This window comes from Acomys minous (assembly GCF_964271855.1).
Source record: "Acomys minous genome assembly, chromosome: 12".
In the NCBI taxonomy this organism is placed as follows: domain Eukaryota; kingdom Metazoa; phylum Chordata; class Mammalia; order Rodentia; family Muridae; genus Acomys; species Acomys minous.
Genome location: NC_140493.1, coordinates 90066236 through 90079211, shown reverse-complemented (window position 1 = coordinate 90079211; position 12976 = coordinate 90066236). Strand labels below are relative to the sequence as shown.

Here is a 12976-nt window from a genome sequence, read left to right as displayed (position 1 = left end):
CTTGCTTCCTTCTGCTGGCCTACAGAAAGGTGCTGAGGTTCCATGTGAGGTACATGTTCCCAGAAGAGCATAATGTCTTTCCATTTCTCAAGGGGATCAGGGCTGCGTTGTTCCTGGAGAGTCGCTGGCCTTTCTCGAAGGTTCCCTTTCTTCAGAAGCTTCCTGCTACACCTCTTTGCCGCTGATTTCAGATAATCACCTTTTCTTCAGTTCCTCAGTTTCCTAGTCTTTGAAGCCTTTAGTCATGTTGGTCTGGAGCTAAATGGTATTTCAGATGTGAATGCATATGTCTATGGCAAAAGCCAGTTACCTTCTCATGAGTCAGTTGGTTTCTTAAGAGTGGGAAAAAGAAACCTTTTTTTAAAAAAAGGATTGTTTTGTTAAGAGAGGCATTTGAACTCATTATTGTCATTGGAGTCCCTGGAGTCCCTCCCTCCAGGAGGAAAAGAGAGTAGGGGAAAAAAACCCAAGATGATAAGCTGGGTGTGGCGACATACACCATTTTATCCCAGCACTTAGGGAAGGAGGCAGAGGCAGGTAGATTGCTGTGAGTTCGAGGCTAGCCTAATCTATCTACAACGTGTCCAGGATAGCTGAGGCTACATGGAGAAACCCGGTCTGCCGACAGGGCGGAATTAATAAGGAAAGAAAGCAAGCTGAAAAAAAAAGAAAGAAAAAAAAAAGAAAGAAAGAAAGCTGGCATTTTAGTGGATGAAATATAGTTCAAAGGGTCTGGAATTAGGGTCCTCTTTGAAGGAGCACAGAACAGGAAGTCTGGGTGTCTGGTATTTGTTGGTCCCTTTAGGAACCACGTATGTGTGGAGCCTCACAAGGAAGAGTAGTAGCAGTTGATGGTAGCTCTGTATTTACTCATTTGAGAAGCCGCCAGCTCTTCCCCAGAGTGGCTGTACCATTGTACATTTCCACCAGCAGTGTATGATGTAATTGTTCCAGATCCTTGTCAACACTTGTTACTGTCTTTTTTAGCATAGGCATTCTAGTGGGTGTGAAACAGTATCTCATTGTGATTTTGATTTGCATTTCTCTGGTAACTAATGATGTTAAGCATCCTTCCCTATGCATTGGCTGTTGTATATTTTCTTTGGAGAATGTCTATTAAACCCTTTGTGCACGTAAAAACAAATTGTGCTTATTTATTTATTTATCTTATTTTATTTATTTACTTTTGCAGTCCTGGGATATGCTTATGAGCAGATTACCTTGTGCATGCTAGACAAGCACTTTAAAAAAAATTTTAAGATATAGTCTTATGGAAAAAAAAAGATATAGTCTTATGTCAGGCTTGAGAACCATCAAGAGAGGCTAGCAACCCACCAGGAGCAATGCAGCCAGAGCCCCTAGCTCTCAAGCTGGCCTCAAACTCTCTGTGTAGCCTAGCATGACCTTGAACTTCTGAAACTCCTGCCTCCGCCTTCTGGGTGCTAGATTTACATGCATGTGTCATTTCTCTCAGTTTTATGCAGTGCTGGGTATCAAAGCTAAAGCCATGTACGTATGTATATACCAGGCAAATGCTCTGCCAACTGAGTTACAGCCTAATTCTCCCCCCCTCCCCCGTCTTTTTTTTTTTTTTTTAAATGGAGCCTCATTAAGTTGCACAGGATGGCCTAAACTTATTCTGTATCCCGGGCAGGCTCTGGATTTGCAGTCTTTCTAAGCAGCTGGGAAATCCCCAGCTCCACAGGGTCCAGTTGATTTTCTTTTGAGCCAGCATCTCAGTGTGTGGAATGTGGTCTTCCTGTTTCTCCCCCCCCCCACCATACCCTCCCACCCACCCCACCCCCCAGTGCGGAAGTGCGAGCCGCCGTCCCCAGCCTTGCTTCTTCGATTGTTCGCCCTCTGCATTATTTATGCTCATAGCTCGTGGAATTAATCATGTGGATAATCCAAAAACCGTGTGTATGAGGAGATGCGCCAGACTAGCCTCCCAGTGAGGTGTGCTTAGCCTGAGTTCCGGGACGCACTCCATGCTGCTGAAGGGGAAGGCTGGGGGCCCTAGAGAGAGTACAGCGCGCCCACATCTCCTGCAACCTTTCCTGCTACAAAACTCTTAAGTCTAGCAAGTAAAGTTTCCTTTTCTCTCTGGTACTTGCGGCCTCACAGTCAGGCTATAGCCTCAACAGCTGACCTTAACCTTCCTCCCAATCGTCCGGACGGGGAGAGATTGGCACAGTTACAGCCGGCTCGGCTGTCTCCCCTGGGTTTAACTTTCTGCTCACCTTCATCCTGCAGACCCCCAACTCCTCCGCCCCGCCCCCTTCCCCCTCCGCCGCACCCCCACCCCCCCACCCCGCTCATCTATCCTTCAGCTCAAACTTTATCGAGCAACTTGTAAGTTCCAGTCATGTGCTGAAGGGTCTTAGTCGAGTGAAGAAATCAGACGTGTAAAGAAGTAATTACCTGGCAGCTTAAATGGCCCGGCAGAAAAGGCGCCTGCCGCCAAGCCTGACCGGATGTAAGCATTCGATTCCTGGGAGCCACTTAGAGGAGAAGAGAGAAAAAACGGCTCCTGTTAGTTGTCCTCTGACCTGCACTGTGGCATCCATAAATAATAAATAAGTAAACAAACAATAAGTAAATAACTGAATAAATAAACAAAATCACCCGACCGTGATACTTAGTTTGTTAGGGTGCACAGAGGAACAAGTAATTGATCCATGGGGGGGCGGGGCAGGGAGCCTCTCAAGAAAGGACCCCATTTAGCCACCACCTCTCGTCTTTTTTATTTTACTTTATTTTTTAAAGAGACAGGGTTTCCCTGTGTACCCTTGGCTGTCCTGGACTCACTTTGTAGACCAGCCTGGCCTCGAACTCACAGCGATCCACCTGCCTCTGACTCTCAAGTCCTGGGATTAAGGGCATGTGCCACCACGCCCGGTTCAAACAAAGCTTAGTGTTTTGCTTTTGTTTTTTGGTTTTTTTTTTTATTTTTACTTTTTTATCATTTTTATTATATATTTTACGTATAGAAGTGCTCTATCTGTATATACCCCTGCAGGCCAGAAGAGGGCACCAGATCTCATTATAGATGTTGTGAGCCACCATGTGGTTGCTGGGAGTTAAACTCAAGACCTCTGGAAGAGCAGCCAGTGCTCTTAACTGCTGAGCCATCTCTCTAGCTCCCCCCTTTTAAGATTTATTTATTTATTATGTATACAATATTCTGCCTGCATGTGTGCCTGCACGCCAGAAGGAGGCACCAGATCTCATTATAGATGGTTGTGAGCCACCATGTGGTTTGCTGAGAATTGAACTCAGGACCTCTGGAAGAACAGACTGTGTTCTTAACCTCTGAGCCATCTCTCCAACCCCTGTCTCCCCCCCCCCCCTTTTTTTTTTAAAGAATCACTTATTTTTCTTTTATGTGTATGGGCGTGTTGACTGCATGTAGTACCCACAGAGGCCAGGAGAGGGCATCGGGTGCTCTGGAAATGAGACTACAGACTGAGCGCTGGGAACTGAATCTGAGTCCCCTGTAAGAGCAACAGGTGCTTTTAACCGTTGAGCCGAGCCACCTCTCTAGCCCTGTATCCTTTCCATTCTTTTTGTTTTGTTTTCTTTCAAGATTTTATTTACTTATTGTTTATACAGTATTCTGCCGGCACGTGTGCCTGCAGGCCAGAAGAGAGGGCCCCAGATCTCATTATTGATGGTTGTGAGCCACCAGGTGGTTGCTGGGAATTGAACTCTGAACCTTTGGAGGAACATTCAGTGCTCTTAACCACTGAGCCACCTCTCCAGCCCCATATCCTTTCCATTCTTGTGGCCTTACTTTATCACCTGGGCCCATAAATGCTCTCTCCCTTGCACACACGGGCAGACATATGGACAAACCAAATAAATGGGGGAAAAGACATAGAAGAGAAAATTCATTGAATACACTGATGTTACCATCTTAGAAAGCATTAGATTCCGGCCATGGTGGTGCACACCTTTAATCCCAGCACTCAGGTGAATCTCTGAGTTCAAGTCCAGCCTGGTCTACAAATCTAGTCCAGGAAAGCCAAGGGCTACGCAGAGAAACCCTGTGGAGTGAGGGGGTGGTGGTGGTGGCGGGGAAGCATCAGAAACCTGGGATTTAGTCAATACAAGCGATTGTTATTTGAATCAGTTGATCTTTCGTGGTGCTGGGTGTTAAAATCAGTTGCTACTCTAGGCAAGTTCTCTAATGCTGAACTACATCCTCAGTTCCTTCATTTTATTTTATAACCTGCTATCCTGCAGCCCCTCCCCCCCCCCCCCAGCTTCTCGTCACTGTATTTTTAAACATTCATCCATTTATTTGTGATCCTCTGTGCGTGGAGGTTAGAAGACGACTTTTAGGAGTCAGTGTTTTCTTCCACCCTGAGGCGTCCAGGGATGGAGCTTGGTCGGTTCCTTAGGCTTGGCAGCAGATGTCTACCTGTAGCTCACCCACTCCCCGCCCCTCTTTTTAAGCTCTTTGAGATAAATCTTTCTTTCTTTCTTTCTTTCTTTTTTTCTTTATCTTTCTTTGGGTTTTGTTTGTTTTATTTTGTTTTTTGTTTTCTTGGTTTTTTGAGATAGGGTTTCTCTGTGTAGCCTTGGCTGTCCTGGACTCACTTTGTAGACCAGGCTGGCCTCAAACTCACAGAGATCTGCCTTCCTCTGCCTCCTAAGTGCTGGGATTAAAGGCGTGCGCCTCCATGCCCAGCTTGTTTTGTTTTGTCTTTGTTTTTGTTTCAGTCAGGATTTCACTGTGTCACCTTGGCTGTCCTGCAACTCACTCTGTAGACCAGGCTGGCCTCAAACTCACAGATCTGCCTGCCTTTGCCTCTCAAGTGCTGGGATTAGAGACCCAGTTTTTCAAAACTGCCTATCCTTGGGCTGGAGGGATGGATCAGAGGTTAAAAGCACCAGCTGCTTTTTCAATGGTCATGAGTTCCAATTCCCAGCAACCATATGGTAGCTCACAACCATGTATAATGTGATCTGGTGCCCTCTTCTGGCATGCAGTTGTACATGAAGGCAAAACACTGTATATATAATAAGTAAATAAACAAATAAGTAATAAAGTCTTTAAAAAAAAACAAACAAACAATAAAACAACTGCCTACCCTTGCCTTGAACTTGCGTCAAAGCCCAGTGCAGGCTGGTCTTGAATTCATGGTCCCTCTGGTTTCAGTCTCCTAAATGGCTAGGACTGTAGGCCTACACCACCAGGTTCAGCTAGCTGTTACTTATTAATATCCATGCCCCAACGGCTTGTTTCCTTGCCTCTGCTATAGCACCCCCAGCCCCTTACCTCTGACCTGCACCCTCCCACACCCTTGCTGTTCCAGAAACGCGCACTGCATCTCACAGCTGAGGCCTGGTTCTGGCCATGGCTAGCACTCACTTGGAATTCCCTTCCTCTGGTTTTTTTGTTTGTTTTGTTTTGAGACCTATCCTAGACCCCTTTCAAATGCATTTCTCTGCCACTTGCTCTAGCAACCAGTGCTCTCTTCCCCGCTCCCAGACAGAGTCTGTCATCCCCTAATCTGTCCTTGACACAACCCCCCCTGCCCCCCCCCCCCGTGTCTCCCTTTACACATAACACAGCTCCAGCACTCACCCCATTGATTTCATTACTGGTCTGTCTTCCCAGCCAGATGGAAAGATGTCTTTTTGTTCACATATCCCGAGCTGCTGGCACACTCCAGGCCTAAAGTCAGTGGAGTTTGGCTCAGAGACTAAGCCCGATCAGGGAAGGTACTGAGGGCCAGGCCCGGGGTTGAAGCTGGCCCTGAGGTGGATGAGAAACCATGGAAGATTTTTAAGCAGACATACGTTACATGAACTTATCGTAAAGTCTTCCAGTGTCACGTGTCCGTGGCCATGTGGGAGAGGCCTAGGTGCCCTGTCTCTAGACTGATGTGTGAGGGCCAGAGATCTGCCCTTGGGACCTCTGTTATAGTCTCTCCGTGGTGCCACTTCATGGTGTCCTCCCCGAGAGTCCCTGTGTGGGGTTTGTCTCATGCTCCCCATAAAAGCATGAGTGTCTTATTTCTCTTGTGTATACGACATCTCCCTTCCCTCCCCCTGCTCCCCCCTCCTCCCCCACATACACCCAACATAGAAAGAAGCAGATAGTAGCTATTTCAATAAGATTGATTGGAGCTCTCTGGGGGGATATAAAATTTAGTACAACCAAGGGGGGTGGGGAGAGCTTCTGGTCTCTTCCAGAGAAACAAAGGTGCGATACAGATTGATCACCATTGTATCGTCTGAGTCTAGAAGTTCTCCCATTAGGTTGCATGCACAATAAGGATGGAATTGCCACCCCCCAAAGAGAGACAGTTTACAACCGCTTAAACTGTGTTACAGTCAGAGTTACACAGAGGGCTGGAGAGATGGCTCAGTAGTTAAGAACACTTGCTGCTCTTCCAGAGGACCAGGGTTCGAGTTCCTAGCTTCCATGTTTGGTGGCTCACAAACAACTAGCTCCAGCTAAGGGAATCCAACATCCTTTTCTGGCCTCTGCAGGCATCCTTATGCATGTGGCAAGCATATTCTCTCTCTCTCTCTCTCTCCTCTCTGTCTCTCCCTCCCTGCCTCTCTTACACATACACATACATGCACATGCAAGCACTTAAACACACACACACACACACACACACACACACACACACACACACATAAATAAAAATACATATTAAGAAAGAAGTGCCTGGGCTGGAGAGATGGCTCAGAGGTTAAAAGCACTGACTGCTCTTCCAGAAGCCCTGAGTTCAATTCCCAGCAACCATATGGTGGCTCACAACCATCTTTAATGAGATCTTGTGCCCTCTTCTGGTGTACATGCAGGCAAAACACTGTGTATATGATAAATAAATAAATCTTTAAAAAAAGAAGGAGGAGGAGGAGGAGGAGGAAGTGCGTACTACTTCTGCAGGGACCAAAAGTTCTCAATTCCATTTCCAGCCCCCACCTGGGAGGTAGCTCACAACCACTTGTAACTCCAGCTCAGGGCCCCCAACACCCTCTTTGTTTTGTTTGTTGTTGTTGTTGTTATTTTCGAGACAGGGTCTCTCTGTGTAGCCTTGGCTGTCCTGGACTCCCTTTGTAGACCAGGCTGGCCTCGAACTCACAACGATCCACCTGCCTCTACCTCCCGAGTGCTGGAATTAAAGGCGTGCACCACCACGCCCGGCCCAACACCCTCTTATTGCCCTTGGGTACTTATACTCACTATGTACGTATCTACACACAGAAACATACCTGAAAACATAATTAAAAATAAAGCTTTTAAAAAAAGGATTTAGGGAATTAATGAGTAAAGCATTCCTTCATGGTTCCTGTTAGAATAATTCAGCCTGGGACTATTAGAATAATCAGTTGTGCTGGATGATGGCAGTGGCGCGTGCCTTTAATCCCAGCACTCGGGAGGCAGAGGCAGGCGGATCCCTGTGAGTTCGAGGCCAGCCTGGTCTACAAAGGGAGTCCAGGACAGCCAAGTCTACACAGAGAAACCCTGTCTCAACCCCCCACCCCGCAAAAAAACAAAAAACAAAAAAAACCCAAAAAACAAAAAAAAAAAAAAAAAAAAAAAAGAATCAGTCATGGTTAATACACAGTCCTCTAGCTCCAGAAGTGTCAAGCCCTGGCCTTAGCACCAAGTTGTGTCTTGAATTAGTCCAGAGTCAGTTTGTAGCAGGGTCTGTAATGTTTGGAGTAAAAGTATTCTCAGAGCCTCAGAAATGTTCTTCCTGATGGAGGGGATGAGCTGGGAAAGCAGAACTGAAGTTTGGTATTGTGCACGCAGATGATCTGGGTACCAGGGAAGCAGAGAGGCAGTAGGATCACATGTTCGAGGCCAACCTGGTCTACATATCAGATGCCAGGCCAGTCGGGACTACATAGGAAGGCACTGTCTCAGAAAACAAAAGCAAAAAGAGAAAAGTCAGAATTGGCTAAGAGCCCTGCATTCCGTGTTTTGTTTAGCCTCTGTGTTTTCCTGAGTTTTGTTTTGTTTTGAGTTAGGGCCTCACCGCCATGTAGACCTGGATGGCCTGGACCTGGCTGTGTAGACGCGGCTGGTCTCCATCTTAAAACGGCTCTGCCCGCCGCTGCTTCTCAAGTGCCGGAATTAAAGGCCTTTTCTCCCTTTCGTTTTTAGTGTGTGTGTGTGTGAGTGAGTGTGTGCAAGTGTGCATGTGTGCGAGTGTGTGATCCTCTTGATGTCTAACTCACCCTCCTGACAGCTCAGGCTCCAGGCATGTCCCACCACACCCCACACTTTCTTACCTTTGCAGACAGGACCTTCCTGTGTACCCCAGGCTGGCCTTCTTAATTTTGGGGTCCTCCCGCTTCAGCCTTCTGAGTGTCTGTTTCTCCTTTTTTTTTTTTTTTTTTTTAGAGCAAGGCTTAAAAGTCAGGAAAAAGGAAGTGGGGCAACCACCATGAATTGTCTCTGGTGGCAGAAAAAAAAGGCAGTGGAACAGTTTCCGCTGTAGGCACAGATTTGACAGTCAAATTCTCGTGTCAGCACTGTTGCAAGGCAACTGTTCTGTGGCTAGTAGACGGTGTAGCCAATAAAGGCCACCAGTTGGGGAGGCTGGAAATTGTAAAGCTGCATTTATCAAAGAAAACTGAGCATCCAGTGAAGCCCAAGAGCTTTTAATGTACAGTTTACTGACTTTTGAAAAAGGCAGATGCTCGTGTAACCGAACAACACAGGTTACTTATATTCATTGTTTATTTTGCAGTGCTAGGAATCCAACCCAAGGCCTTGTATATGCTGGGCAAACACTCTGCCACCGAGCCAAGGGCCCAGCCTTTTGTGCTTTCTTTTCTTTTAGACAGGGTCTCATGCAGCTCAGTTGGCCTTGAACTCCTGATTTTCCTTCTGCCAAGAGCTGTGATTACTGGCAAATGCCACCACTCCTGGTCTTGGGTTAATATCACCCTGGAATGTGCTGCTGCTGCTTTTTGGTTTGTTTGGGGGGGGGTTGTTTTGTTTTTTTTGAGACAGGGTCTTTCTATGTAGCCCTGGCTGTCCTGGGACTTGCTATGTAGCTCAGGCTGGCCTTGAACTCACGGAGCTCCACCTGCCTCTGCCTCCAGAGTGCTGGGATTTTTCTAAAGGTGTGCCACCATACCTGGGGAGGAATATGTTTCTTATGACCTTTTATGCCCAGCAGGCAGCTACAAACACACATAAACACACACACACACACACACACACACACACACACACACACACACACACACATTTTTTTTTTCTCTCTCTCTCTCTCTCTTTTAGAACATAAAAGGAGCAACAAATTAAATGCCAGTTCCCCCATTTGTATCCTGATGGAGTCCTAATGACTGTAGGGTATCCCCTTCTGCCACATGGGGCCTCGGGGAGATAATAGGGAGCCTGCACTGAGCGTATCTGGGAGACATAGGCTGTGCCCCTCACCCCGAGTCCATTAAGTCATGACTAAGGTTTCCCCTGGAAATCCTGAATGCATTAGTGGCAACTGGGTTGAGGGTCAAATGTCAAATGCTCTGCTGTGATGGAGTAGGACATCTGTGGCTAATTAGACCATTAATGGGCTAAGCACGATAGGGAAGTGGGGGGGGGTGCTGGACTGGAGAGATGGCTCAGTGGTTAAGAGCCCTGTCTGCTCTTCCAAAGGTCCTGAGTTCAATTCCCAGCAACCACATGGTGGCTCACGACCACTTATACTAAGATCTAGTGCCCTCTTCTGGTGTGCAAGCTCACAGTGCAGGCAGTGTTTTAGACAGGGTCTCATGCAGCTCAAAACACTGTATAAATAATAAATAAATAAATCTTTAAAAAAAAACAGGGAAGTGCAGGATCTGTCCAACCAACCGGGAGCTGGCTCCCTGTCTAGGTGTGTGTGTGTGTGTGTGTGTGTGTGTGTGTGTGTGTGTGTGTGTATGTGTCTGTCTGTCTTGTCTGTCTGTCTGTCTGTCGCACTGAGGAGGCTTGTCTGCAGTAGGGGCACCCAGTGTGTGTGAGTGTGTGTGGGTGTCTTTCTGTCTGTCTGTCAGTCACACTGAGGAGGCTTGTCTGCAGTAGGGGCACCCAGTGTGTGTGTGTCTGTGTGTCTGTCTGTCTGTCGCACTGAGGAGGCTTGTTTGCAGTAGGGGCACCCAGTGTGTGTGTGTCTGAGTGTCTGTCTGTCTGTCAGTCACACTGAGGAGGCTTGTCTGCAGTAGGGGCACCCAGTGTGTGTGTGTGTGTGTCTGTCTGTGTGTCTGTCTGTCTGTCGCACTGAGGAGGCTTGTCTGCAGTAGGGGCACCTCCTCTCCCAATTCAGCATAAGCAGATTGTTGCATAGTGAACGAGTTCTGCTTTCATCCAGAGAGCCCAAGTGAGCCAGGGCCCAGATGTCTGACTCCTCTGCTCACTGAAATTAATCAATTTGTTTTGAGACAGGGTCTTACTCCGTAGCCCTAGCTGGCATAGAGCTCATAGAACTCTATGTAGATCAGGCTGGCCTTGAAGTCCTTAGAGACCCTGCCTGTGTCTGCTGAGACTAAAGATGTGCAACACCATAGCCCATCACTTTACATTTAATCCTTTTCTTGGAAATACAAGTTACACCCACTGTGATCCACCCAGCTTTTTTCTTTTTATTTTCTTTCTTTTTAAAAAAGATTATTATTGTTGTTGTTGTTGTTGTTGTTATTATTATTATTATTATTATTATTATTTTACATATATATATTTTTGTTTTGTTTTGTTTTTCTAGACAAGGTTTATGTTATCTTGGCCATCCTGAACTCACTTTGTAAACCAGGCTGGCCTCGAACTCACAGCAATCTGCCTGCCTCTGTCTCCTGAGTGGATTTCTTTATTTATTATTATGTATACAGTGCTCTGCCTGCATGTACACTCGCAGGCCAGAAGAGAGCATCAGATGACATTATAGATGGTTGTGAGCCACCATGTGGTTGCTGGGAACTGAACTCAGGACCTCTGGAAGAGCAGCCAGTGCTCTTAACCTCTGAGCCACCTCTCCAGCCCTTGAGCTAGTTTTTTGAGTGACTCTCAATTTATGTTAATAGCCAAAAGGCATAAGTATGCATGGAGGGTAGGGGGGGGCATTTGTTCATTAATGTACTTATTACAGTTGACAAATATTTACCGAGTAGCTGTGATGGACAAGTCAGGGTGCCATCATGGGAGTCCCCAGAGGTCAACTAGGTGATCTTTGCTAGCAGAGTCAGCAGTGTGGCCTGGCACGTGCAAGATTCTGGATTTGATCCCCAGCATCAGAGAGGAAAGAAAGATCAGTCATTATGGCATTACCTAGCTGAAGGTTAGCAGGCCCGCGAGGTTTATCAGCATTAACTGAGGTGTGTGGGAGGCCTGAGGATCAAGGGACACTTCAGGTGCCTTCGGAACTCGGGACGAGAAGATGGAGGTGGGGCTGGGCACGCAGTCTTCCAAGGAAGAGCAGAAGGCAGGCAGAGAGAGTCTGGAGTGGGGGTGGGGGGTCGCGTGCATTGCGCCTTGCGTGTTTCATCTCCAAGCCTGAGACCCTCACTTCTGCCCTTGCTCTGCAGATCAATGAGCTGAGCAATGTCCCTGTCCCTGTCATGCTGATGCCGGATGACTTCAAAGCCTACAGCAAGATCAAGGTGGACAATCATCTCTTCAATAAGTAAGTGGTCGGCTGCGGGACGAGGGTCTTGTGGGCAAATCCTTTACTTCCTTAAAACACCTGACAAGCTGGGCGTGGTGGCGCATGCCTTTAGTCCCAGCACTCGGGAGGCAGAGGCAGGCAGATCCCTGTGAGTTTGAGGCCAGCCTGGTCTACAAAGCGAGTCCAGGACAGCCAAGTCTACATAGAGAAACTCTGTCTTGAAAAGCAAAAAAAAAAAAAAAAAAAAAAACCAAACCAAACAAACAAAAAAACCCACCTGACACTGTGACAGCAAGTACACTTGTTAGCAGAGTTGACAAACAGGCCTGAAAAATACGTTTTAAAAATGTGATTAACCCCCCCATGCATGTCATTGCCTTTCTGGATCAGCCTACTTCCAGTGTCCCTTGGGGCGAGTGACTGGGCCCCCAGTGATTCACCCAGGGCCTGCACCAGGGAGCTGAGGTAGCTGGTATGCTGCAGCCTGGGCCCTATCTTCATCTGTACCGCTGAGTGCTGAGCTTGTTCCTGGCCTAGATGTAGCAAGTCCTTGGTTCTCCCACCTGAGTGTAAACCGAAGGCTGAGCTCGGTGCACAAGGTCACTACCCAAAGGCACACTTCTCACTTCCGACTTTGTGGTTTTGGGACTTCAGACCAACGTCTAAAAGTTGACATTTCTGGAGAGCTTCCAATGCTCATCTCTTGCCTAGCACTGTGAAGGACCTACTCTAAAGCATTGTTTGCTTGTTTTTTGAAACAGGATTTGTCTATGTAGTGCTGACTGGCATGGGACTCACTGTGTAGACCAGGCTAGCCTTGAGCTTTGGTGAACTCCTACCTCTGACCCCTCAGTGCTAGGATTATTCAGAGTGGCCTGAATCCTGAGGTGTGGGCAAGGTTGGCCTCAAACGTTTGGGAATCCTCCTGCCTCAACCTCTGGGATGCTAGTATTTCAGATGCGACACACTCCCACCTGCCTGCCAAGCCCTTACTTGGTATTGCTGCCGTGGCTGCTTTGAGACAGCATCTTACGTGGCCTTGAACTTTTGACAGTCCACTTGCCTCCGTCTCAGGTGTTCACCCCGCTCCTGGCTCGCTCCTGAGCCTTTTGGCAGCCTGAGTTTTACATTTCACCATGAGCCACTGTAGAAACCTTCTGGCACACCCCCATGCTCCGTTCCACATGTCCCTCCTGGGCCCTGTTACCCATTGTCCTTGGTTGCCACCACCTCACCAGCTGGGCAGTCACCCTAGTATTTTCAGGCTGTCCGTCCAGAGGAGAAGCTGGATTTCAGAACATCTCCTAGTGCCTTTTCTCTGCTATAGTAGGTAGGAACATCTTGTTCTAGAA

At 47.4% G+C, this 12976-nt stretch overlaps 2 protein-coding genes across 3 annotated transcripts in view; one reads left to right on the top strand and one right to left on the bottom strand.

Annotated features, from left to right (window-relative positions):
- ARHGAP23 (Rho GTPase activating protein 23) overlaps nt 1–12976 on the bottom strand; it is a 331343-nt gene that overhangs the window by 3430 nt on the left and 314937 nt on the right. Inside the window, exon 25 of one of the 2 annotated variants that reach the window (XR_014773314.1) lies at nt 7159–7180. The exons of the other annotated variant lie outside the window; for it this stretch is intronic. The gene's annotated coding sequence lies outside the window, so the exon portion shown is untranslated. Of the gene's footprint in view, nt 1–7158; nt 7181–12976 lie in introns of those variants that run through there. 2 annotated transcript variants of the gene reach the window in all.
- The window catches only part of PIP4K2B (phosphatidylinositol-5-phosphate 4-kinase type 2 beta), a 32702-nt gene that overhangs the window by 2245 nt on the left and 17481 nt on the right, over nt 1–12976 (top strand). The window contains exon 2 of the mRNA XM_084751117.1: nt 11545–11642. Coding sequence (XP_084607243.1) covers nt 11545–11642 — 98 coding nt within the window. The remainder of the gene's footprint in view (nt 1–11544; nt 11643–12976) is intronic.